Source organism: Babylonia areolata, chromosome 23 (assembly GCF_041734735.1).
Source record: "Babylonia areolata isolate BAREFJ2019XMU chromosome 23, ASM4173473v1, whole genome shotgun sequence".
NCBI classification, from domain to species: Eukaryota; Metazoa; Mollusca; class Gastropoda; order Neogastropoda; family Buccinidae; genus Babylonia; species Babylonia areolata.
In genome coordinates, this window is record NC_134898.1 from 7009272 (window position 1) to 7036096 (window position 26825).

General features: G+C 42.0%; 1 protein-coding gene across 1 annotated transcript in view; it reads right to left on the reverse strand.

The window, feature by feature from the left end:
- Positions 1-26825, reverse strand: part of LOC143298366 (proteasome subunit alpha type-1-like) — a 125830-nt gene that overhangs the window by 25293 nt on the left and 73712 nt on the right. The window contains exon 8 of the mRNA XM_076611267.1: positions 7348-7427. Within this exon, the coding sequence (XP_076467382.1) occupies positions 7348-7427 (80 nt within the window). The remainder of the gene's footprint in view (positions 1-7347; positions 7428-26825) is intronic.

Genomic DNA, 26825 nt, shown 5'->3' on the forward strand with positions numbered 1-26825 from the left:
GTGGTCCTTCTTCATTCTTTTTAGTTTTCAACAACATAGAGTGCTTGCACTTGTATATAGTTTCATGCATTCTTTTGCTTGTGGCAAGCAGCATTTGCATCCCTCTTTCATAGACAGTTTTCAGTTAATGGGGGTGATCTACCATTTTTATTTGCTAAATGATAATAATCATGATAACAAGAATAATAATGAAGATAAAGATCATAATGACAAAAAAAAAGAATAATGATGATGATGGTGATGATGATGATAATATTTATAAGATACTTACACAGCACTCTATGGGTGTGTGCATGTACATATTTATGAGTGCTTGCATCTAGCACGTGAAGGTCTGTAAACCAAATGTTTGCCGAACTGAAAGTTGTGTGCTGGAAAGAGAAGAATTCTACCTGGAGCAACCCACATTGATTAACATTTCATTGTTCGATCCGAACATAAATATCAAAGTTTCAAACTTTCCCTATCTTCATCGCGACTTTCCGCCTTGGACAAAACTAATCAAACTAATCATACCTAGAACTAGTAGATATACGGCTGAAAAAAACAAAACAAAGCAAAACAAAAACAAAAACAAAAGAACCCCCCCAAAAAAAACAACAACAAAAAACAACAACAAAAACAACAACAAACAAACAACAACAAAAAACAAAAAACGAAAAAAAAAAAAAACCAAACAAAACCCAAACAAACAACAAACTAGGATTTACAAGGAGATCAAACCCACCGCAGCAAACCTGATTAGACTTTTTCGTAATTTCCGAAAATGTATTATCCAACGTAAAATATGTAGATATTTTGACTGGTTATAGAAGTGACCACTCTTTCATTTCAATAAAGTTCGAGTTTATAAGCGTTGCTTAATCAAAGGATTCTTGGAAAATCAACTCATCACTTTTAAAAGATAAAGAATATGTAGATACCACAAATGATGTAATTAATAGCATAAAAGAGCAATATGCTGCACTGGTATACAACAGAACATTTACAACTTACTACATCGGACCAGTTATTCTCAAACACCCTTATAATGGAAATCAGAAGAAAAAAATCAATGGAATACACTTCTAGAAAGAAGGAATGGACACACAGATTGAAAAATAACTCCAAGAAGAAATTACACTCTTGGAGAGAAAAGCTGCAAATCAAAGGAAGATTTTTAACGAATACAAGAAAAGATTGATAGTTTGATTACGCCTAGAAAAACTAGAATACAAGGAATATTGATGCGAAGTAAAGCTAGATGGGCAGCAGAAGGAGAAAAGGTATAATATTTCTGTAACCTCAAAAGGATGCATTATGTTAGCAAACAAATGTTTCAACTTGCATCTAAAAATGGTAGAAATTTAGATAAGATAGATGACATGCTGCAAGAAACGAAAAAGTACTATGAAAATTTATAGGGGAGCAAAAAGTAAAAGGCACGGAGTTAGAAAACTTCGTTAATAGTTCGCCAAAACTAACAGAGATAGAAGCCAAGAAGGTAAATAAAATTAAAAGAGGTACCACAAGCACTAAAAACATGAAAAATGTTAAAAGCCCAGGAACAGATGAAACAACAGTTGACTTTTTATTATTTTTTTCTGGCTGGAAACAGCTAGGCGGTTTTGTTGTACGGTATCTAAATGAAGGGCTTGAGAGAAAAGAGATGTCCATTACACAGAGAGAAGGCATTATAATTCGCTTACCAAATGGTGACAAACCCAGAGAATATCTTAAAAACTGACGTCCCATATAATTGTTAAACGTAATTTATATAATAGGCTGTACCTGTATCGCAAATAAAATTAAAACGGTCTTAAATAAATTTATTAATGAAGATGAAACGGGTTTTGTCGCCGGCAGATATATAGGAGATAAATTTTAGGCTCACATATGATACGATCTATCATTTGATGGAAAAATCTCCCGGGACTTTTCAAGTTTCTATATTATTTTGAATAGGGTTTCAATTCAGTTAGTTGGAAATATATGTATAAATTTTAAAACACTTTGGTTTTGGTGATGATATTTGTTGACGGGTAGAAACATTTTACACTCATACAAAATCCTCAATATTAGTTAATGGTAAAGCATCTACAAGTATCAAGATTGGACGAGGATGTACACATGGAGACCCACTCTCATCCAATTTATTTACTTTGTGCGCAGAAATAATGGCTTGTAAAATTCGTGGGAACTGAAATATAAAAGGCATTTCAATTTCAGAGACATAATTAGCCACTTTGCTGATGGTACGTCCTTTTTTTTTCCTAGAAGGTGACAGAAAATCACACAAGAACCATTTAAAGAACTAGAGGAATTCAAATCGATTTCTGGTATCAAATCTAATCATGAACCCCCCCCCCCCCCCCCCAAAAAAAAAAACAACAACCAAAAAACATGCAAAGTATGGCTGGGAAATAAAGTAATTGTGATACAATACGTTTTTTTTATCATCATCAAGTTTAAAAATGAGTTGGAATCCACCACAGTTTAAAATCACATGGCTCTGGTTTACCAGAGCAATATGGCGGAACTAAATGTTACTGATAAGTTTAATGAATCTAAAAAGACTATTCAATATATGGATATACAGATCTATTACACCTTTAGGAAGGGTAGCTGTTCTTAAATCAATTATATTGTCTAAATCAATCTACTTATGGATTATGCTTCCAAATCAACCGGGTAACTGTATTCAAGAATTGCAACAAAAACAACAAAAGTTTTAAATTTTCATGGGATACAGAAAAGAGACAAAGTTAAAAGACAGGTAGCAGTGCACAGCATGCAAAAATGGGGCATAAATATTCAGCACATTTCTTCATTCATAAATTTTTTAAAGCTCACATGGTTGAAAAAATGTTATAATTTGTCATATAATCCAAAATGGGGAAAAAATTGTTAAAAGAGTGTCCAGCAGTTGAAATGTTACTGGAACATGGCCCAGGTTTACTAACAGTTGGAGAACGTATAACAAATCGCTTTTGGAAAGATGTATTTCATACTTATTCAGAATTTTATCACAAAACTGATGTTCATGGCGAGCGAGATGTCTCAATGGAATCCTTGTTGTTGTTGTTTTTTTAATAACAAACTTAAGATAGTGTGCAAAGTCTTATATTCTGAAGACTGGGTAAGAAAAGACATTAACTATGTAAAAGATCTTGTTAAAAAAAAAAAAAAAATTTAAAAAAAGAATAAAAGATATTTGAATATTCAATAATTTCAGGATAATATTGATACTCGAGTCCTCGTGTTGGAATACTTTGGTTATGTAAACTCAGTTAAAAGCTTTTCAAGAGGAAAGAACATAGCATTAGAAAACAATGATCAGAATGGACTCAGCTTTAGTAAAGCATATACTGTAATGAGAAAAGCTCCCAGAGGAACTAAGTATTTCTACAATGCACTTATTGGAAAACTAGAACTTCCAAATGCCTGTAAAAACTGGGACTTCATTTTTTTAAAACAAGCTTGAATGGAAGAATAAATTTTTTAACATAAGAAAATCCACGACATAAGATTAAAATGGTTCGAGAGGAAAATTAATTATCATTATGCTTGTGACAAATTCTGTTCTGATTAGCATGGGAATACTCCGAGATAACAAAAGTAATTTTTGCAGGGATAAAAAGATACAGTTGTACATTATCGATGGGAATGTAATCATGTACAACATTTTTGGACAGAATTTGTAAGACATTTATAAGAAAAGTGTGTACATTGGGACAGAATTACTATCAATGATGCACAGGTGGGTACATCTTGGACATAACAAAATAAAAATGTAAGATGGCTGTTTCTCACATGTTTTATTGATAGCTAAAATTCTATGTATACAAACATAGAATTAATCAAGTAAAGCCAACATTACAAATGTTCTGAAAAGATCTCAAACAGGTATATGTAGTAGATAATTATGTTTTTAGTATAACTATGGAACATAACAAATCTGTGCAACAATGGGCATTATTACATACATGTTTAGTACAAGATTAAACTATACAATGTAACCATGGAATTGATACGTTCTTGAATATGTATTGTTCTGGCTATATTGTGTTGTCGTAGAATTGTCAATATTTAGAACATCATTATGTCTTTACCTCATAATGCTCAAAAAGTTGCATCTGTAAACCCTTGTCTGAATGAAAATGTTGAAAACAAAATGAATCATAACAATATCTCCAAACGCTTGTGCAACATCACCAAGATCGCAACTCCACAGTCCCCTGAGGATGCCTACAGTGCAACTCCACACAAAAACCGATTTTCAGTAATCTCCTGGTATTTACTGTCATAATTTGACGATACATCAACTGCACCAGTCGATCCAACATTATTTTCTGCTGAACTTTTAAAAAAATTGTTTTTGAATAACTGAAGTGTAATGCTAAAATCTGAACACGCAGCTTGACGATCATGGTTACTTGGATTGACATTTCACCCGAATTTGTACGTTCGCATCTGTTGAACTTTTATTTTAGCCTATTCCAGTCCTTTACACGATTTTACAGTTTTGAAACTTCAAAACAATAGTAGATATCGCGTACTGTGTAACCTATTTTCAAGCAAGATGGCAGACAAAGAGGCTGTAAACCGTGTTATCGACTCGAATGTTCATCAGGTTCGATCTGGTTAATCCTGTACGGTATGCAATAAACACGTGTTAATTTTTGGTTTTGTATTCTTAACAAAGCCAAATTTAGTGTAAGGACAGTGTACAAGACAATAGCCAGTGAAACCATGCATGTGGCTGATGAGACCACGAAAGTAGCCGACGAGGCAATTAGAATAACCAAAGGGTATGGAAACTGTCACAGCTCACAATGTCACCCCAGTAAAGAATATCACCTTGGGCGACATTCAATTTAAAAAAAAAAAAAAAAAAAAAAAAAAAAGTCATGGTACCGGGAGTTCGCATATTCATATCCCATGCGGAACGAAATTTCACCATTTGTTAAATGTATGGTTTTGGACTGGATCTGACTGGTCACTTGTATTGTGTGATTTAGGTGTAGGGAAGATGAGTATAGCGAAAACGTGATCACCAGCGAATTTGGATTCAACATCTTAAGAACTGTCAATATAGAATAAACAAATATAATGGCATGGTTAGCATCTGCTCATATAGGTGTGACTCTCAGAACACTCGTCCCAGTAGATGATATGCATCATTTGGGTTGTTCTTTTTCTGATGGGCGAAATTAACAAGGAAACAGGCCCACAAACAAAGGCCAAATGCAATATCATACAATAGTATCATCATTATTTCATCTTCATTGTCATCATTGTTGCAGAGGATAAAACACAGTCCAGTATGTCAAAGACTGGACTTACAATCTCAAACCACCATAATAAAACCGCATCACTACCATCGTCGAAACTAGCATCATCACTGGTAATAAGATGTAGGTGTTGATGATCACCATCATCTCCCTGTTTCACCTTGTACACCTGTTTCACAAAAAGTGACCAGTCAGACCCGACCCAAAACCATACATTCACATCTGGCGACAAACTGTTCCATAGTGGACGAAAATATGTGACCTGCAAAATACTTACATACGGTGGGAGTGACATTCTTCACTGAGGGAGGGAGGGGGGTGCTGGAGGGGCGGGGGGTGGGGGGGGGGGGGCAATCTTTTCCGCAACAGAAACCAACCCGACCAGTCTGCGGGATAATGTGTGCAGATGAGCCATCAAATCTTTGTGTCTGCATCAAACTTCTCCCAACCGCTTAACACACTGCGATGAGATCAGTACAGATACATCTTGCCGAAACCAAAGCAACTGAATACAAAACAATTAATCTGATATAGCAACCATGGAAAGTCGGGACTTAAAGTGACTGTGAAACGTAGAAAATCTCAAAAGGGCTGTAAGCCCAAGGTTTCTCGCAATCTTTCGATCACTTTAAGAGAAATCGTGGGATTGCGAGAAAGTGTCGGCGTTTCCCTCCCAGTTTTCTCTCAATTGCGAGAAATTGCAAGGGACGTCCCCATAACTTCTCACGATGTGTGGGTAAGCGTAGAAGTCCGCCTTATTTTATCAAAAATATTTCCTTTATCATCGGAAATGGTTTCTTGTCTTTTCCCAATGCAAAATTTAGAGAAAAATGAGAGAGATGAAAAGAAAAGAGAAAGAGGGGGACGACGACAACGACGATAATGATAATGACATGGTGTTGGTGAAGACATGAACGGTAATGACACTGAAACACATCTGTTTATTGTATTTCACATAAGATGGATCACTGCAATGCATTGACCTCAAATTCAGCATCGAAATCAATAGCAAACAACGAAATTAAGATAATGTGTATGACTCAAACAGAATATAATATAAAATTAATAAACAATGCGGCCAGGAGAACAAATGATTAACAAACAGTAGAGAGGTGACTCTCTCCATTCACAAGGCACACAACTTCAGGTCAATGCTGCTTATGCTACACAATCAGCTACCACACAGGTAAATAAAAGGTACATTGGGACAAACCCAGACGCTTCTTCAGAAGGAAGCGTCGGGCTTGTCCTTATACCGATCATTTGACACGTGCATACAGCAGCCATGACAGAAGAAATGTGCAAACACAAATAAGCTTTTATTCAAGGCTGGCATGGCCTCTTTAATTCTGAATAAGCCACACAGAACACACGGACAATACAAAAAGAAACACATGGTTGCCTCTGTTAATTAGAATATAATATAAAATGATATAATACAATATGATAAGACTTGAACCGATTCTTTCCCGAGGAATGTTGGGAATAACATCAGAATGATTTAACTCTTTACATAAATGTGACAGAAAAAAGATGCTTAACAAAATGTTAACCTCGCATAAGGAGCATGAAAACTGGACAAAATACTTTTGATGTTTGTTGTGATGCAACCTTTTCTGTCACATTTATCTAGAATGTTCTTTATTTCATGCTTGCTCATTTGTTCATCTGTTTGTATCAGCATCTTTTCGCATGTAATATTGCACTGAAAATTTATTCTGTTTCAAGACGACACACAAAACATGAATAAATTATTTCAAACACAGAGTGAAAGAAAAGAACAAATCAACCAGCCAAGTAAACACACAAAAGGCAACACGCACACACACTCACTGGCATACACATACATTTACACATGTTTAAGAAACCAGTACTGTGCCATCGCCTTCACCGTCTGTTGTTGATGTCTTCGCTAACGCTACTGTCATTATCATGATCGTCGTTGTCGTCGCCCATTTTTCGTTTCTTTTTCTCACTCAAAGAAATCGTGGGCTTGCAAGGGTCACGTTAGTCCCACATGATAAGTTGTGCGTGAGAGACGGAGTTCAGGGAAACAATACCACATGATTCTTACCTTTGTGTTGAGGCTGACATCAGATGGCAGAGTGTCTCTCAATGCCCGGAGTCCATGTTTGACCAATTCGTCTAATATGCCTGCACACAGTCTTCTTGTCATTTATGAGTCAAGACAAAGAATGCACCTGCTCACACCACAGCACCCCCCCCCCCCCTTCCCTCCCAACACACACAAACACACAAGCAAGCGCTATTCATACGTCTCTGCTTGGAAATATAAAAAAAGAAGCCCAAAACATAATGTCTAAATTATCCATTGCTTTGTGCTTTGAATACGTGTAACTCACGGGTACTACCGTCGTAATCATGATAACAAGAGGCGAAGTCTCCATGGCTCATATGTGATTCAACTGATTTAAATCCACAAGAACGAAACCAAAAACGCAGGTAATGGGGAGGGGAAGGGGGCGTCGTACCAGTACATACCAATGTAATAGCCTAACATCTCAAAGTAGTGTTCATTGAACCTGAAGTTGTGTGCTGGAAACCAAAAATGACCCACATCGATCTGATTTTCATTGTTTTGTTATCATAATATCTCAATCTGTGTTTCAATCTTTCCCTGTAATCATCATGAATTTCTGCCGGGCTTCGTAGCAAAATCACAAACACATTTTCGAGCGTAATATGTCGGATGATGACACCGGTCAAATCGAGTTATTTCGTAAAAATTGTGATCGGCAGATCGGACGTGTTCTTTCACATTGTGCAGATCTAGATCAACGTTTCAAACAGTTGCTACAACTTAAAGAAGCCTGACAGGAAGCCATGATGAAGATAGGCACAGACTGAAACTTTTTGATAGAGTGTATCATGATTATGGCTTCCCCCTTCAATATATCATAACAATCACTCCTCACAAAAAATAGATTTTCGGTAATCTATTGTTAGGAATATTTCCTTTCGTATAATGTGATGCGCCTTTACAAGCCATTTAAGCACGGAACTACGTGGTAAGCGGTCTATTCAACCAATCTGGAGGAAAGCACAGAACTGGGTTGGCGTAAACGGTCAACAAGTGCCCAGACAAACATATACTATGCACCATATTCAAGAGACCATATCATATCTGTGGGTAAAGGTATACCTGCGGGTAAATGTACATCAGACGGCAAGGCAAACTGCCAGAGGTAAGCAGTATCCGGTATTCAGGAACACTATAGCCAACCCACGGGGGTTTGACAGGCTGGCTAAACTAGGTGAGGGTAGCCGACGGGTCTCAAACCCTCGGTGAGTTAGGGCTTGTCTACCCAAGCATGTGAAGACTGGATCCGGCGGACTCTGCGGAAGAAACCTTCATGGTTCAAAGGAGAGGAAGGCGGTTGCAGCAGAGCACTGCGGAGTGCTGAGGGCAGGATGAGACACACAGGACATCCTGGTCATCCACTGCATCCGTTTCCATCTCCAGTCGTCTTGACCTCGTCTTGCCACTGTATACAGACGGTCTCGGACAAGAGAGTGAGGTCGACGGTACGCAATTCCTCCTCACTATAAACAAAGTCATCGCGCAAGTCATCAGTCATCCTTCATCCCATACCATCATTTTCCCCAAGCCCTGTGGCGACAGACGAACGCGAAGCGACAGGTGTGGGTACACTGGCAGTCGTAGCCGCGGACCTGCACACAGGCGGCTCAGGCCATAGGGTCGTTTTTCACCGACTGGAGCAGCGGTGGAGATCGGCAGCCCCCGGAGTGACTGAGCAGCCCTCTTCAGGACAGCACTGCTCACCTCCATGGCATGAGGAAGGGGCTAGAAAAGGTGCCCTAAACATTGCCTGCTCCACACCACCCTAGTCAGCATACTGCGGCTGACGGGGACCCTACTCAAGCGGTCGACACACAAAGGAAAGAAAGAAGAAAACAAGAAGCACCCCATTGACCATTGCCACATGGAACGTGCGTACGCTTCTGGACAGAGGTGACTCAGACAGACCACAGAGACGCACAGCACTCATTGCGAGTGAACTATCCAGGTACAACATCGACATCGCTGCCTTAAGTGAGACCAGACTGGCAGAAGAAGGCGAACTCTGTGAGCGAGGCGCAGGCTACACCTTCTTTTGGAGTGGTCGCGGACCTGAAGAGAGACGTGAGGCTGGAGTTGGCTTTGCAGTGAAGACAACCCTCGTTGGCAAGCTGGCTGCCCCCCCCGGAAGGAGTCAACGATCGCCTGATGACGATGAAACTCCCTTTATGCAACGGGAAGAAGTTTACCACCATTATCAGCGTCTACGCGCCCACCATGACCAACCCGGATGAGATCAAGGACAAGTTCTACGAGGACCTGAACGCTGTCATCACCACTGTTCCCAACGCAGACAAGCTCATCATTCTTGGTGACTTTAACGCGAAAGTTGGCTGTGACAGTACCTCCTGCGAAGGCGTGATTGGGATGCATGGGGTTGGTAACTGTAACAGCAACGGTCTACTACTTCATCAGACATGTGCCGAGCACAACCTTCTTATCACAAACACCGTCCTCTGCCTCCCTACCCGTAACAGGACGTCATGGATGCATACTCGCTCTGGGCATTGGCATCTTATCGACTTTGTCATCGTCAGGAAGAGGGACAGGCAGGACGTACAAGTCACGAGGGCCATGTGCGGCGCCGGGTGCTGAACAGACCATCGCCGTATCGTCTCCAAACTCAACCTCCGCATCCAGCCCAAGAGACGGCCTCAGGGCATGAAAGCACCCAAACGCCTGAATTTCAACAAGCTGATGCTAGGCAACATCAAGCAGAGCTTTGCTGACACCCTGGAGGAACGCCTTGAGTCCACTGTGCTGGAGAACCAGAACGTGGAGGCAGCATGGGGCGCACTGCATGAGACGGTGTACAGCACTGCCATGGAGTGCCTGGGGCCTTCTGCTAGGAAGCACAAAGACTGTTTTGATGAGAACTGCACTGAGATCAAGCAGCTGCTGGAAGACAAACGCCAAGCCTACAGAGCCCACATTGAAGATCCCAAGTCACAGACAAAGAAAGACATACTGAAGAGTGCACGCAACACCATCCAGCTAAAGCTGCGGCAGATGCGGGATTCCTGGTTAAGCAACAAAGTTGATGAGATCCAGGGCTTTGCAGACAGAAACGACATGAAGAACTTCTATAACGGCCTGAAAGAAGTCTACGGTCCCACCACCTCCAGATCTGCTCCACTCCTCAGTGCTGCACTGACAAGGACGGGATCCTTGAGAGATGGGGTGAACACTTTGACAGCGTACTTATCCGCCCTTCCACCATCAACGAGGAAGCGATCGACCGACTCTCCCAGGTGCCAGTCAGTGAGTCGTTGGATGCCATTCCAACTTTGGAGGAGACCCAGAAAGCTATCCGCCTGCTATCCAGTGGCAAAGCCCCTGGCTCAGACTCCATCACAGCTGAGGTCTACAAAGAAGGTGGTATGGCGCTGACTGAGAAGCTTCATCAGCTTTTCCAGTTCATCTGGCAGCATGAGGCAATTCCACAGGACTTCAAAGACGCTTCCATCATACACCTGTACAAGCGCAAAGGAAATCGTCAGGCCTGTGACAACCATCGTGGAATATCCCTGCTGTCCGTTGCAGGCAAGACTCTGGCCAGAGTGCTACTCAGCCGTCTCATAGTGCACCTTGAGCAAGGTCTCCTACCAGTGAGCCAGTGTGGCTTCCGGAAAGAACGCGGGACTATCGACATGGTGTTTGCTGCCAGGCAGCTCCAGGAGAAGTGTCAGGAACAGAACGCCGACCTTTACTCCACCTATGTCGATCTAGATGACCAAGGCCTTCGATACTGTTAGCAGAGATGGCCTTTGGAGAATCATGGCGAAGTACGGATGTCCCAGAAAGTTCATCACCATCATACGGCAACTACACGGTGGGATGCTGGCCCGAGTCCAAGACAACGGAGAGACTTCAGAACCATTCCCTGTCTCCAACGGAGTCAAGCAAGGGTGTGTTCTTGCCCCCACCCTGTTCAGTCTCATATTTTCAGCCATGCTGACAGATGCCTTCAGAGACGCTGACGTAGGCATTGGCATCAGGTATCGCACAGATGGCTCACTCCTCAGCCCCAGGAGGCTTCAAGCAAAAACCAAGGTGAGGACAGACACCGTCAACGACTTCCTGTTTGCTGATGACTGCACTCTCAACGCTCCCTCCGTGCTGACATGCAACACAGCGTCGACAAGTTCTCTGCTGCCTGTGACAACTTTGGCCTCACAATCAGCACAAAGAAGACTAAGGTGATGCACCAGCCAGCTCCAGGTAAGCCTTATGTTGAACCAAAAATCTTCATCAACGGGCAACGACTGAACGCGGTGGACAAGTTCACATACTGGGCAGTACATTCTCTCGCACAGTTGTCATCGATGACGAGGTGAATGCCAGACTCGCCAAAGCCAGCACTGCCTTCGGCAGACTCCATAAGAACGTTTGGAGCAGGAGAGGCATCACCCTGAAGACGAAGCTCAAAGTATACAAGGCCATAGTTCTCACCACACTGCTCTATGGCTGTGAATCATGGACGGTCTACAAACGGCTCCCCAAGAAACAGCTGTACGGCGAACTCCAACATGGCAAGCACTCCCATGGGGGCCAAAAGAAGCGCTTCAAAGACACTCTGAAAGCTTCTCTGAAGGCCTTCAACATCAGCCACGACACGTGGGAGCTGAATGCAATGGACAGACCAAAGTGGCGTTCAGTTGTCCACAAAGGCGCCAAATCCTGTGAGGCCAACAGAATCGCCGCAGCAGAGCAACGCAGACAGGCCAGGAAAAGCAGTGCCATCAAGTCCCCGACAGCCGCCACCATCCCCTGTCCACACTGCGTCAGAACCTTTCGGGCGCGGATTGGCCTGACCAGTCATCTGCGCACCCACAGAGCCCAACCCACCCACCCCCAGGATGACTAAATGGTCCTCGTCGATCCCGACGGACGAACCACCACCAGCCAACCTGCGGCTCTTCAAGCCCAAAGAAAAATTCGCCCTTACCACCTGCCAAGGCTGACTGACCACGAAGCACAGGTAAACAGTGCGGATCCTTTTATTGTTATTGTTAAGGGAAAGAGTGTGCTTTGCTCAAATACCGTATTCTTCTTTGGGTACAGGTTAAACCCGCTCGATAGTTACGATGACGCAGAGCTTATCAACAGATATCGTTTTAAACATGCACAAATTTGGAGCATTGCCAGTGCAAAAAGTTAAACATGCAAAACGGCTGGGTGCTCTTCCACCATCTCAAATTTCCCTTTATTAATTTTTTTTCCAGACTCGAAGTTTGCTGCTGTGAACGAAAGAAAGGAATGAACGGAAGAAACTGCTGTGCCGGAATAAGTAAAAGAGTAAGTGCAAAAGGGAATCCCAGGAATTTTTAAATATAGATGAAGGGATAGCTGACTGAGGCACCGTGCGTGTCTAGAATATGAAGATGACTTTATCTTAAAGGTAAAATGTACCCATGGATCCCTACCACGTCAAAGATAACTTCCTTAAGGCAAATGAAGTTTGTCTTGAATACGGCCCAAGACAACAAGCGCTGACTGCCACGAGAGCGGATGGGGGAAAAGGGCATTCACTACAAGAAGATGACAGAGCAGAAAGCGGCCCGCACGGACAGCAGGCCATGCACCCAAAATGGGATCCACTCGCCGACGGACGTAAGCGAGGAGGGATTGTTGATTCCTGTATTCCTGTCACCGAGCTGAATTGCCGGTTGCATGTTATAGGTCATGTTTGACTGTGCAGTGAGAATGTGTGTCCGTTCAGTAAGGGAGGTAATTATAAAAGCTGACGCAAATCTGAGCACCGTAATTTGGAACTTGATTAAATCAGAAACGTTCGTTTATTTATTTATAGTCTATTCATCTAAGATGATGATATTAGACTGAAAATAAATGATATTATTATCATCATTTGGATTATTATCATTTTTATCATAATGATAATTGTTATTATTAATTAGAAATCGACTATCTGTATATTCGAATGAAAAGGGGGTCGGTTGAGGTGGAGGGGGGGGGGGGGTGTGGGGGGGGGCGTGCAAGGAGGAGGAGACTAAGAAAGGAAGAGAGAGGCAGACAGACAGAGAGAGAGAGAGAACAGAATGTGGAAAAGATAGAGTACAAAATGTAAAATAAAGAGGGTGAGTGTCAGTGATTGGAGAAAGAAAAAACATAATATTGGAAGGGTGTGTGTGACAGGCGGGACGGGGGAAGCGGGATTAGGACAAAAAAATTATCAATAATCAAATATTGTATGCACTACTTCTGTAGATTATTATTTGAAAAGAGGTTCGTGTGGGGACCTACAATAAACAACCAATTGGACTATTTAACACATAGCTAGCTAACTTTAATAAAGAACAGTTTAAAATATATAACTTTTTCTTTAAAATGTTAACATTTGAAACTGGTAACACGTGTTCCGCAATTTCTGGAGGCAAAAAAGGTCTCATTACTAAACAGCGGGTTAAAACGTGCTCTACCGTTAAACGTCCCTTGCAAATGCATTCAATATTTTCATAATATTTTGTGTATGGGGCATTTAGTAATAACCTAAATGCCATGTTCTTAACAGCCCTGCCAGTTCTTTTAGCATTTAATAAGGTAGAAGTGTTAACTTCTAAAGACATAAAGGAATTTTGCATATTCCTTTCAACAATATTACACATTTCAGATGATGATAAACGATGAGGAAGTTCAACTGCATTTAAAGCGTTGTTAGCTCCAAGCTTTGCAAGATCATCTGCACGTTCATTGAGAAAAGCCCACAGTGTGAGGGAATCCAGCACATTTCAATATTAGTTCCTCTCATTTGAATACAGTGAATCAAAAATCTTATTTAAAAAGTGATGTTAATTAATTTGATAGACTGCAGATCTGATTTTGAATCGACACAAAATAAAACATTAATCAAGTTTAGGAGCAGATCAATTAGATATGTTAATGCCATAAGGACGGCAATTAATTCAGTTGTAAAAATTGAGAAGCCCTTTCCAATATGATATGACTTTTCAAATTTCAAAGCAGGAACTGCATATCCAGAACCAGCAAACTGATTTTCTAGAACAGAACCGTCTGTATATATTTTTAAGTGGTGGGGGTATGTTTCAGACAAGTGTGATTTGACTCGAGAAGCTAGTATATTGGGATTTTCATCTTTCTTAATGTCACAATATTGAATATCAAAAGCTGCTCCCGTTAATTCCCATAATGGAACTGTGAAGTGCTCATAATCGGAGCAACATTTTGTGGATCAACATTTGATTGATTAATAGTATCTGATACGTATGTGGAAATAGTTTCTAGTTTTCTGTTCTGTTTCGCTCGTTTCGAAAAAAGTTTGTCAGACCGGTATATTAATCTCAGTTTTGACATTTTCTGTAGCATTTGCTCTAGCTTTCTTAATTCATTAAGAGGTAGTATTTCTGCAGCTCTATACGACTGTAATGTGTTCGTATGAAACGGAACACCTAGGGCCAGCTTTATGGCTTTGCTATCTAGGCTTTGCTTTTTTTTTTTTTTTTTTAAAGGAAAGCAATCAGTGCAGTGGCGAGATGAATAAGAGTTTTTGAATCTTGACCCCAAGGCTGTTTACTGACGATTTTAAGAAAAATTAAGCTTTTCATTGCTTTTGATCTCATGTTTTCTAGATGTTTCTTCCAATTTAGCTTTGGAGCAAAATAAACACCAAGGAATTTGACCTCAGATTTGTAGAAGAGTTCTCTTCCATCAAGATGAAAAACTGGTAATTTTGGGGGGCAGCACCATTATTAAAAAGTATCATGTGTGTCTTTTCAGTTGAAAACTGTAATCCATTATCTTTCATATAAATGTTTAATTTATCAAGTTCTGATTGATATAAATTGTTAATGTGATTGATATAACGCAGGCCCGTTTTCTTTCGCAAAGTTATGTTCATCCAAACTGGTATATCATCAGCATATTGGGCGAGAGTTATAGTTTTAGACAAATATTTTGGCAAATCATACAACATTATGTTAAACAGAAGTGGGGAAATTATAGAACCTTGCGGAATACCCATGTTAATTGATCTTGAAGACGACAATGAATGCCCAACTTTAGTGATGATGCTTCTTTCTGTCAAAAGAGATTTTATATACCTGTATACATTGCCACTTAACCCAATGTTCTGTAGCTTAAACAGTAGTATGGCATGCCAAATGCGGTCATAAGCTTTTTGTACATCAAAGAACGTGGCCAAAACACTCTTTCTCTTTGAAAACTGTTGTTTTATGTTTGTTGTTAGTTTTACTAGGTGATCTAAAGTAGATCTGCCCTTTCTGAATCCGGCCTGTGCAATCGGAATAATTCTATTTTTATCAGAATAATATGTTAGCCTCATCAATATAATTTTCTCCAATATCTTTCCGACGTGCGATGTTAGGGATATGGGTCTATAACTCGATGTGTCTGATCGTGGTTTAGCTGATTTAAGCATGGGAGTAATGATAGCTTTTTTCCATATACTAGGTGTTTTGCCTGTTTCCAAACATTTCGCATAGAGTGTATGAAGAAGCTTGCACCTTTCTTTAGGAAGATAACTGATCATGGTGTACGAAATACCATCATAACCTACAGCTACTTTTTTATTTCTAAATGACGCAATTGCATCTTCAACTTCTTTAGAAGTAAGTGGAGCATTTATAAATATGTCATTATTAGGAGCTGGTTCCTTATATTGTTCATTTGATTCACTGTTAATTCTGACAGCCAGCTGTTCGGGTGTTAATCCATCATCGTTGCATGTTTTGACAAACATATCTGCAAAAGTTTCTGCTTTTTCTAAAGAGGTAGGGAAACATTTCCCATTAACCTTTATAGGATATTCCTGAAAAGATATCCCATTTCCATATCCTTAATTTTCTTCCATACTTTCTTTGTATCTTTGTAATCTGAAACTTCTTGAATACAATAATTAGACCAATATTGTCTTTTGACTTGAGCAACAACTCTGTTGCAATGATTTTTGGCTTTCCTCATTTCTTCATGGTATTGCTCCACTCTGTCCTTTAGTCTTTGCTTGTCAATCTCCGTGTTCTTATCATTTTTTAATTCCTTACTATCCTTTAACCACTGTTTAAAAGTCTTCTTTTTAAGTTCAACAGCCTGTGCACACGCTTGATTCCACCAGATATTACCACTATGCTTTCCTTTTCTGGCGGGTGTTCTTTTTGGAATTGATAATTCAGCTGCTTCAATGATTGTTTTAGTAAATGTTTCATAAAATATATCAACGTTTAAATCCTCAATTTTATCTAAGTTTTGGCTTGAAAGAAAGGATTGATATTTCCCCCAATCAGCCTGTTCGTAGTAGAACTTTGGAATTGTATCATTACTTACATCGTTAGATTTAGAATTTTTTTTATGAAGTTTAAGAATAATTGGTAAATGATCACTGCCCAGTGCATCATCTTCTACAACCCAGGTACTAACTGTTGCTGAGTCTGATGTAACAAATGTCAAATCAATTGACGTAGCCTTGTGGCTTGATACATCAGGAATTCTTATTATACTGCCATCATTTAAAAGATATAGAGAGGACTCGACCTGATTTTCAACAAGACGAGAATTAGTGATCGACTGACAGTTTTTTTTCCCCCCAAAAGGGAACATGGGCGTTAAAGTCTCCACCGACAACCCATTGTTCATTTTCTTTTACTAAATTCAGAAGCCAGTTTGAGTTTGAATCAGGACCATTTTTAAAATAAACAGAAAGGAAATTTATGATTAAATCATTTATCTTAATCTTGGCAAATGTAGCTGAAACATCAATACTATCTTTGGGGACAGGGGAGGCAATGAACTCATAATTAAGACCACACTGGACATACAATGCCGTGGTAACCCTTTCAGAACGGTCTGTGTGATACAATGGAGGGAAATAGTATCCTTTTAAAGAAGGCAATTTACCTTTAGTTACATTTAATAAATCAGAAACTACCACACAGAAATACATATATTTCAGCAAGTAAAGAACACAAAGTACTTCATGCATCAAAGATGTATTTTTCAGTAACTTGCAAAATAAGAAATAAAGCTCAATTTACTATCATGTGCGGCTAACTTGAGCACTCGGTGCACGAAATATGAGCAGGGGTACTTAATATACCATCATGGCTGTCGTGTGCTGAAATTACTGACATTGCAAAATAAACAATCAAAGGCAAGATAAAACAACATGTAAAATTTCTCTGTGTGTAGACATAGATGCGCCAAGTGGTAAGCAGCTACATAGACAAACGAAGAGTTAAAAAAAAAGGGGGGGGGGGGGGAGAAGTACAAAAAAGTTGCAGTTTGTCAGGGAGATAAACCGCAAGACTACTTGACTTGTTATTGTCATATGTCATGTAATATCTTCTACACACAAAGGCGCACAAACACGCTTCCATGCAAACGTGAACACCCTGTTGAAGTTACCAACAACCGACGTCAGCCTCAGTGTTCTTATTCTGCTTCGACATACACGAAAACGACACGTACGTTTGGCGTCACACAACTGGTTTCTTTGATAATAATAATAATAATTAAGTTATAAAGCGCCTTTACATGGAAAACATGCTCAGTTGGGCTGTACAATGTAAATACCGACGTTTAAAACATGCATTTAAACACCAAAATGAAAAAAAGAAAACCATACATGCTTTTCCTTTTACAGTCAGCGATCCAAATACGGAAGCACAAAATGTACACACACACACACACACAATCATCACACTCATCATACAAATCACGTGAAAAAGCCTAAATAATGCAACGTCATGTCACAATACTTAAAATTCCCGATATCACAGTAACCAAAAACCATATCACAATAACCGAAAATTCACCTCCAACTCTCAGCACCAGTCACACATGGCACAATACAAAGCAAACAAAAAAACAACTACATTTTAAAATGCAAAATTTAAAAGCACTCACATCCTTCCCCACAACACATCACTATATAAAAACAGGCACTCGTTTGTATGCATGAAAAAGATGCGTCTTTACTTTCTTTTAGAAAGTTGAAAAACTTTGGGGTTTTCTGATGGACAAAGGCAGGGGAGTTCCAGACTGTGGGGGCAAAGACAGAGAAAGATTTTTTTGTCAAAGGTCTCAAGGGAGAACCGAGGAACTGTCAGCAAAGAGATTTCAACGGAGCGCAGCAACCTGGAAGGATGCTATAGATGGAGGAGATCTAAAAGATACGATGGCATACTGTTGTGATAGAGATACTGAAAGCAGAGAAAACTACTTTGTGTTGAATTATTGCTTTAACTGGAAACCAGTGAAGTGTTCTGAGTAGTGATGTTGCACTTTCATGCCTGGATTTTCGGAGTAAGATTCGGCCTGCATGATTCTGAATGCGTTGTTTATTCAGTTCGTTATCAGGGAGACCAGCGAGAAGAGAGTTGCAGTGGGCTGATCTTGATCGTTTGAACGAAACAGCAAGTTTTCTGGCAGCAGCAGTGGAAAGGAAAGAAAGAATTTTGCCTAACCAACGTAGCTAACAGAACAGATTGATAAAAGGGTGCTTAGTTAGTGGGTAAAAATTGCTCTTCATTAATTTCAGTATTGCAGCGAAGGTTCATCCATTCTGAGGACTTAATTTTACGAAAGAGAAGGTGAAATTATTGAAAATGGGTTTAAAGTACTTCCCGCCAAAGAATCGACTGGAAATTTCTAACGTGGAACAAACACATAAAATGCATTCTTGTTCTTTGCATCAAACCACGACACATGCTATTGGGTGGCTGGAACAATGGGGTCTTAGCGATAGAACGTCAACAAAAAGTGCGTTTCACGACGGCTAGATGGATTTTGTTCTTAAATATGTTCGTCACTTAAGTTGTGGTCACCCAAGTTCTCAGTCACTGTGTTCGTAGCTATGTGGATAGTACTGCTGCACGTCATTATCAACAACCCAGTGTGTCTGGCGGGTTTGAACACATTTAAGGGGTGTTTGAGACACGGACTACGCATACAAAAAAAAAAAAAAAAAAAAAAAAAAAAGCTAACCGCGTGCTGTTCTTTTACTTTCTGAGACATGAGTTTCGGGCGTGGTCGCAGCACAGTTCATTTGGCATTCATAATTGATATTGTACTATATTGAAATGTTCATGCATTTTCATCTTCCCCGCACACACACAAAAAAATCAAATCAAACACGCACGCGCGCACCTAGATACACATGCACACACTCAAATGTAAATACACCTTTTAAAGTTTGACTGCAGACGGAAATAAGAGAACGGAGTAATGTAAGCATCACAACAATTGAATATTAAATAATATAACTATAGGTATAAAACAACAGCAGAAGAAAACTAAAAGTTCACAGCTGACTACGTTTTATCCGTGCCATGAAAGGTGTGTGTGTGTGTATATATTTGAAGAAAAAAAGTGCTGAGTAAGTATCCATTATTATTTTTATCATCATCATCATTCAGTGAAGACCACACACAATTTTATATATTTTTTCATGACGTTTCATTTGTAACCCGCTGAGGCTAAACGATCAAGTTTAGTTGAAGAATTAAAGACTTAGAGTGCTGTGAAAAAGAGTGCGAGAGCATCATGCAACTCTCCCCCCCCCCCCCCCCCCCCCCCCCCCCCCCCATACACACATACGCAGAATCATGATTCGTATTTTTACGCTTGTGTAAAGTGACAGTAGAGCCGGTACGAAGTTCGTCGCTGCCACTGGCCGCCATTTCCACAGTTATCTCTGCTGGTATCATATACAGGCTCTCTGAGTTTCATTGCATGTGTTCGGGAATTTACAACAACAAAAAGGGGGGTGGAGTGGGGAGGAACACGTGGCGGTGCCGCAAGTACCAAAGAACACGTTCATAGGTGTGTCGTGAAACCGGCAGATTCTTGGCTACGTTGGATTTTGGCCTGAGAATGACTATAAGAATGAAGATCGGAAGACGTCTTACGAGCTTGTCGTGGAACCGGCCCCCATATGTGCAGCAGTTACATACCATTTGGAGTGGTTTTATAACGAAAGAACAGCCCACGAGCAAAGAATTTATACTCAATACAAAATACATGAAGTAACACTAGTTTCAGTTGCATCTTCTTTTAGGAATATGTGGATGGAACTGATTCGCATGAGTTAAGGAAAGACTGGTTGACAAATTCATGGTCAGTTGCGTATGAAGAGTATAATAAATATTTCTTGTTATTTGAGTGAATGGAATGTTGTGTAAGCCTACTTTTATTGATGGTGGGTGGGCAGGGGAAGAAAATAGACGGGCTTCAGTTCTGTCTTTATTCAATTTCATTTAATTTTTCTGTTCGTCCAGCATTAATTTTTATGTCACCTGTACGTTTTTAATGCTCGGTGATGATGGAATGTATATCATCACGTGGGCCTGACTTCTTAAGCTGGGTATCATCTGTAACGAGTGGATAACTTACATAGTACATTCTAATGAGATCGGTAGAAGAGTCGAGTACAAAGGAAGGAGTATATGGAATAGTACTGAACCCTGTGAAACACCGAACAATTTAGAAACAGAAACAAACCGGCTTTCGGTTCAGCAGATATGAAAAAACTATTGGCGTGCTTTCAAAACGTGAGGAAAATATGATGACAAACTGTATCAAATACAGCTAAAATATTTTTTTAAAAACAACAGATCAGAAACGTTTTCCTCGTCAATGACAATGAGTAGATCATTGACATGATAACCGGACTGGAAGGCATTGCATAATCTGTTATGAAGAAGATATATAGGGTTGGTAGGCCTGATTGCGAACGATCCAGTCGAAGCGACCAGCTCAACGTGTGTATGCTTCAAATAACAGTACGATAGTCAAATGTAGCTCTTCTGTTTTGGAAGGCTTTCTCCAAATGGTTCGTTTTATCCTTCTTTTCAAAGTTTTTTTGTTTTTGTTTTTTGAAATAACAGCATGTGTAAACCCACGATTTTATGTGAAATACAATAAATAGTTGTGTTTCAGTGTCATTACTGTTCATGTCTTCGGTAACACCACTGTCATGATTATGATCGTCGTCGTCGCCCCCCTTTTTCTCTTTTCTTTTTTTCTCTCTCATTTTTCTCTAAGATTTGCATTGGAATAAGACAAGAAACCAATTCCGATGATAAAGGAAATATTTTTGAAAGAAGAAAAAGGGCAGAAACACTGATGGAGGTGATGATACTGTTGATAATGAAGATCTCAAGTATACCACTGGATAGAAACAATGCATGATCGGCTGAATATTGTATGTTCAAGGAGTCTTTAGAAGGCCCACCACGCATCTCAGTGAGAATTGAAAATAGCTGCAAATAACCAGGACATAAATGTGGTGATGCAGAGTGCAATTTTCTTGTTCCACGCAGGGCCACAGACTGTCAGTGCCACAGATCAGGCAACTGAGTGTCGTGGCGCCCAGGAGACGTCCGACAACATCCAGCAAGCCAAGTGAGATAGAGTGGACAGTTGATGGGACTTCGCTCCACCTCGGAGGTCAAGTCTCCCTGCCGTCACAGATCCTAGATTCTGAAACGCCATCAGTCTAGAGCTGAGGGCATCTCGTCACAGAAAGCAATTAAAAAATTGTGATCCCAACAACGCCACTCCACACACACAGTTATGTGGAGATGAGGTGGAAGCCAGCCCACACTATCATGGAACCATCCCCATGGCGCTCCACAAAGAGTGTCATCAATAAAACTTTCTCTTTCTATACACAAACTTGGCATCGTTGAACAGATATGTGAAGCAAGGCTCGACAGCGAAGAAGACCAAAGACCACATGTGGCCAGAGCTGGTGCTGTCGACTCCAGACGACACGGGGAGGACTCTCTGGACTTCTTGTGTGGTGTCAATTTCGGATGGCTGAAATACTACCGTTCACATCAACAACCTTCAACAGTTGATCTTACAATATTCGCTGTAACCAACAAAACTATCCAATGTTATTTATGAATGAAAACAGACACACCACAAAGTTTCTTTTTCCAAAAGCCTTCAAGCAGTACTGTGTATGAATCCATCCAAACGTAAATATTGCTCCTGTAACAAAGGAAAGAATAAAAGAATAAAATCTGAACTGAAGGGTAGCTCGTTGACATGCAAATATCAGCAGTTGTGGAAGAGGATGACAATATCAATGATGAAGGGAAACCCTGAGACAGAAATGGAGATCAGGCGTCACAGATGCAGCAGCAGCTCTGTCACTTTTGATAGATGTTTTTCATTTGACCTTCAAATACAGAACTGCAAAAGCGAACGAAATGACGAATAATTAAAAGAACTTTCACATACACTGACCGTGGCAGTTTTGTTAAATTGTACAAAGCTGTGTGTGACCACACTTGGAGTATGGAAACAATGTGGTGCCCATGCGCTAATCTGCTGCAATCGGGATGGTACAAAGAAAAGCTACAAATCTAGTGCAAGAATGTTGCCACATAACATATAATGATCAATCAACACACTTAAAAATTGGTTTCTCTAAACCCATTGGTGGTGTGTCCATCGAGATCGATGATGACCATCGTTGTCATCCAGCTGGGGGATGGGGGGAGGGTGGTGGTGGGTTGGGGGGAGGATGCTCATGAATCTATCTGTGAATGCGCAGATGGCTGAATAGTCCAATCTGCGCACGAAATGTTCGCTGACAGTTGGGGCAGACAAAGACAGGCATACCATTGTCAGGGAGCTTGTTTGCCCGTGACTTTCTGGCCTGCCTCTTCTGAACAGCTGCAGCAGTCCTGTTGGCCTCGCACAACTTGGCGCCTTTGTGCACAGCAGCGCGCCATTTGTCACGGTCCACTGCAGATTCCTCCCAGGAGTCAGGGTTGATATCAAACGCTTTCAGAGAGACTTTCAGAGTATCTCTGAAGCGCTTCTTCTGACCTCCGTGTGATCTCTTCCCTTGTTGCAGCTCGCCATAGAAGAGCCTTTCGGGCAGCCGATGGTCTGGCATGCGCGCCACGTGTCCAGCCCAGCGAAGCTGGGACTTCATCAGGATGGTGAAGATGCTGGGAAGGGTGGCGTTTGCGAGCACCTCTGTGTCTGGGCTCCTGTCTTGCCACTTGATGTTCAGTAGCTTCCTGAGGCATGTTGTGTGGAAGTGGTTCAGCTTCTTGGCATGTCGTTGGTACACTGTCCAAGTTTCGCAGGCGTACAGTAGTGTGGGGAGAACTACTGCTCTGTAGACCTTTAGCTTGGTCTCAAGACTAATGCCTCTTCTGTTCCAGACATTTGCATTGAGTCTACCAAAAGTTGCGCTTGCTCTTGCAATCCTGACGTTCACTTCATCGTCGATTGTCACATTTCGTGACAGTGTGCTGCCAAGGTATGTGAACCGCTCCACCGCACTGAGTCTCTGACCGTTGACTGTGATGTTGGGCTCAACGTAGGGTTTCCCTGGGGCTGGCTGATGGAGAACTTCAGTGTTCCTCGTGCTGATGGTAAGGCCGAAGTTCCTGCTGGCAGTGGCAAACTTGTCGACGCTGAGTTGCATGTCAGCTTCAGATCCAGCGTTGAGGGCACAATCATCAGCAAACAAAAAGTCTCTGATGATGTCTGTCATGACCTTCGTTTTTGCTTGAAGCCTTCTGAGGTTAAACAGCTTGCCATCTGTTCGGTACTTTAGGCCGATTCCAACATCGCCATCTCTGAAGGCAACAGTAAGCATTGCAGAGAACATGAGGCTGAACAGCGTTGGAGCCAGGACGCAGCCTTGCTTGACACCATTTGTGACAGCAAAAGGAGCAGATGTTTCGCCATTGTCCTGGACTCGAGCCTGCATGCCTTCATGGAATTGGCTGACCAAGGAAATAAATTTCCGAGGGCATCCGTACTTGGCCATGATCTTCCACAGTCCCTCTCTACTCACGGTGTCGAAGGCCTTAGTGAGGTCGACATAGGTGGAGAACAGATCAGCATTTTGCTCCTGACACTTCTCTTGCAGCTGCCTTGCAGCAAACACCATGTCGGTGGTTCCGCGCTCTTTCCGGAATCCACATTGGCTCTCAGGCAAATGACCTTGGTCAAGATGTGCTGTGAGGCGGTTTAGTAGGATCCTGGCAAGTATCTTGCCTGCGATGGAGAGCAAGGAAATGCCCCGATGGTTATCACAGGCTTGCCGGTTCCCCTTTCGCTTGTACAAGTGAATGATAGATGCATCTTTGAAATCCTGGGGGATCGTCTCTTCTTTCCACATGAGTGAGTACAGCTGATGGAGCTTCTCAGTCAGCACAGTGCCTCCATCCTTGTAGACCTCTGCTGGTATGGAGTCTGAGCCAGGTGCTTTGCCACTGGATAGCAGACGGATTGCTTTCTGGGTCTCAAGAGGTGTTGACGGATCCTCCAGTGCTTCGTTGATGGGGACTTGTGGGAGACGGTCTATGGCTTCATCATTTATGAAGGAAGGGCGATTTAAGACACTGTTGAAGTGCTCAGCCCAGCGTTCGAGAATTTTCTCCTTCTCGGTGATCAAGGTATTCCCATCTGCACTGAGGAGGGGGGATGATCCTGAGGATGTGGGGCCGTAGACTTCTTTTAAGGCATCATAGAACCTCTTCATATCGTGCCTGTCAGCATATCCCTGGATCTCATCAGCTTTGTCACTCAGCCACTTATCCTGCATCTGGCGTAACTTTTGCTGAACAGTCCTGCGGATGGCATCGTACGCATCCTTTTTTGATGTGGACTTTGGGTTGCTCAGGTAGGCTTGATGCAGATGGCGTTTCTCATCCAGAAGCTGCTTGATTTCATCACAGTTTTCATCAAACCAGTCTTTGTGCTTTCTGGTCATGGGTCCCAGGGTCTCTGAAGCTGTACTATAGATCAGCTCACGCAGGGTCCTCCAGTCAGACTCCACATTCTGGTTGTCCAGAGAGGCGGATTCCAGACGATCTTCCAGCAGCTCCACAAAGGACTGTTTGATGGTGATGTTTTTCAGCTTAGCGATGTTAAGCCGTTTTGGAGCCTTCTGGCCTTGGGGGCGTCTCTTGGGCTGGATTCGAATATTCAGCTTCGAGACTACAAGGCGATGGTCTGTCCAACACTCGGCGCCGCACATGGTCTTTGTTACACGTACATCTTGCCTATCCCTTTTCCTGACGATGACATAATCGATGAGATGCCAATGCTTTGAGCGAGGGTGCATCCATGACGTCCTGTGACGGGTAGGGAGGCAGAAAACTGTGTTGGTTATCAGCAGTTCATGCTCTGCACAGGTCTGAACCAAAAGCAATCCATTTGGGTTGCAGTGACCCACACCCTGCTTTCCAATCACTCCATCCCAGGAGATGTAGTCAGAGCCAACTCTAGCACTGAAGTCCCCAAGAATGATGAGCTTATCTACTTTAGGGATAGCAGCAATGACAGAGTGAAGGTCCTCGTAGAACTTCGCCTTCACTTCATCCGGGTTGGTCATGGTTGGGGCGTAGGCACTGACAATGGTGAGGTGCTTCTGGCCAGATGCCAGTGGGAGTTTCATGGTCATAAGCCTATCGTTGACTCCCTTTGGGATTCCAGCTAGCTTGCTGACAAGTGCTGTTTTTACTGCAAAACCAACGCCAGCCTCACGTCGCTCTTCGCTTCCTCGTCCACTCCAGAAGAAGGTGTAACCAGATCCCTGTTCACAGAGCTCGCCTTCGCCTGCAAGCCGAGTCTCACTCAAGGCTGCGATGTCAATGTTGTATCTGGCGAGTTCGGATGCAACTAGTGCCGTTCTCCTTTGGGGTCTGTCCGCGTTATCTCTGTCCAGGAGAGTCCTTATGTTCCAAGCACCAATGGTGAGAGGAATGATCCTTGTTGTTTTTGTTTTTTTCTTGTTTCGACCGCTGATGTAGGGTCCCCGCCAGCCGCGGTATGCTGGCCAGGGTGATATGGAGCAGGCAATTTTTAGGGCACCTTTTCTAGCCCCTTCCTCATGCCAGGGAGGTGAGCAGTGCATTCCTAAAGAGGGCTGCTCAGACGCTCAGACGGCTGCCGAGCTCCATCGCTGCTCCTGTCGACGAAGAACGACCCTATGGCCTGAGCCGCCTGCGTGCAGGTCTGCGGCTGCGACTGCCAGTGTACCCACACCTGTCGTTTCATCGCTCGCCTGTCGCCACAGGACTTGGGGGTGATGAAATGATGAAGGATGAAAGGTCATTTTGGATGACTGATGACTTGCGCGATGAGTTTGTTTAAAGTGAAGAGGAGTTGCGCAACGTCGACCTCACTCTCTCGTCCGGGTCCACCAATTTCCAGTGGCAAGACTAAGTCGAGACGACTGGAGGATGAGCACGGATGCAGTGGATGACCAAGATATCCTTTCGGTGTCTCATCTTGCTCTCTGCACTCCACAGTGCGTTGCTATAACCGCCTTCCTCTCCGTTGAACCGATCGGTTTCTTCCGCAGATTCTGCCGGATCCAGACTTCGCATGCATGGGTAGACACACCCCGGGGGCCAACTGCGTGTGGCATGCACACAGCACGGTGGAGCTAGATGGCCGTCGGTGGCTCTCCTGAGCCA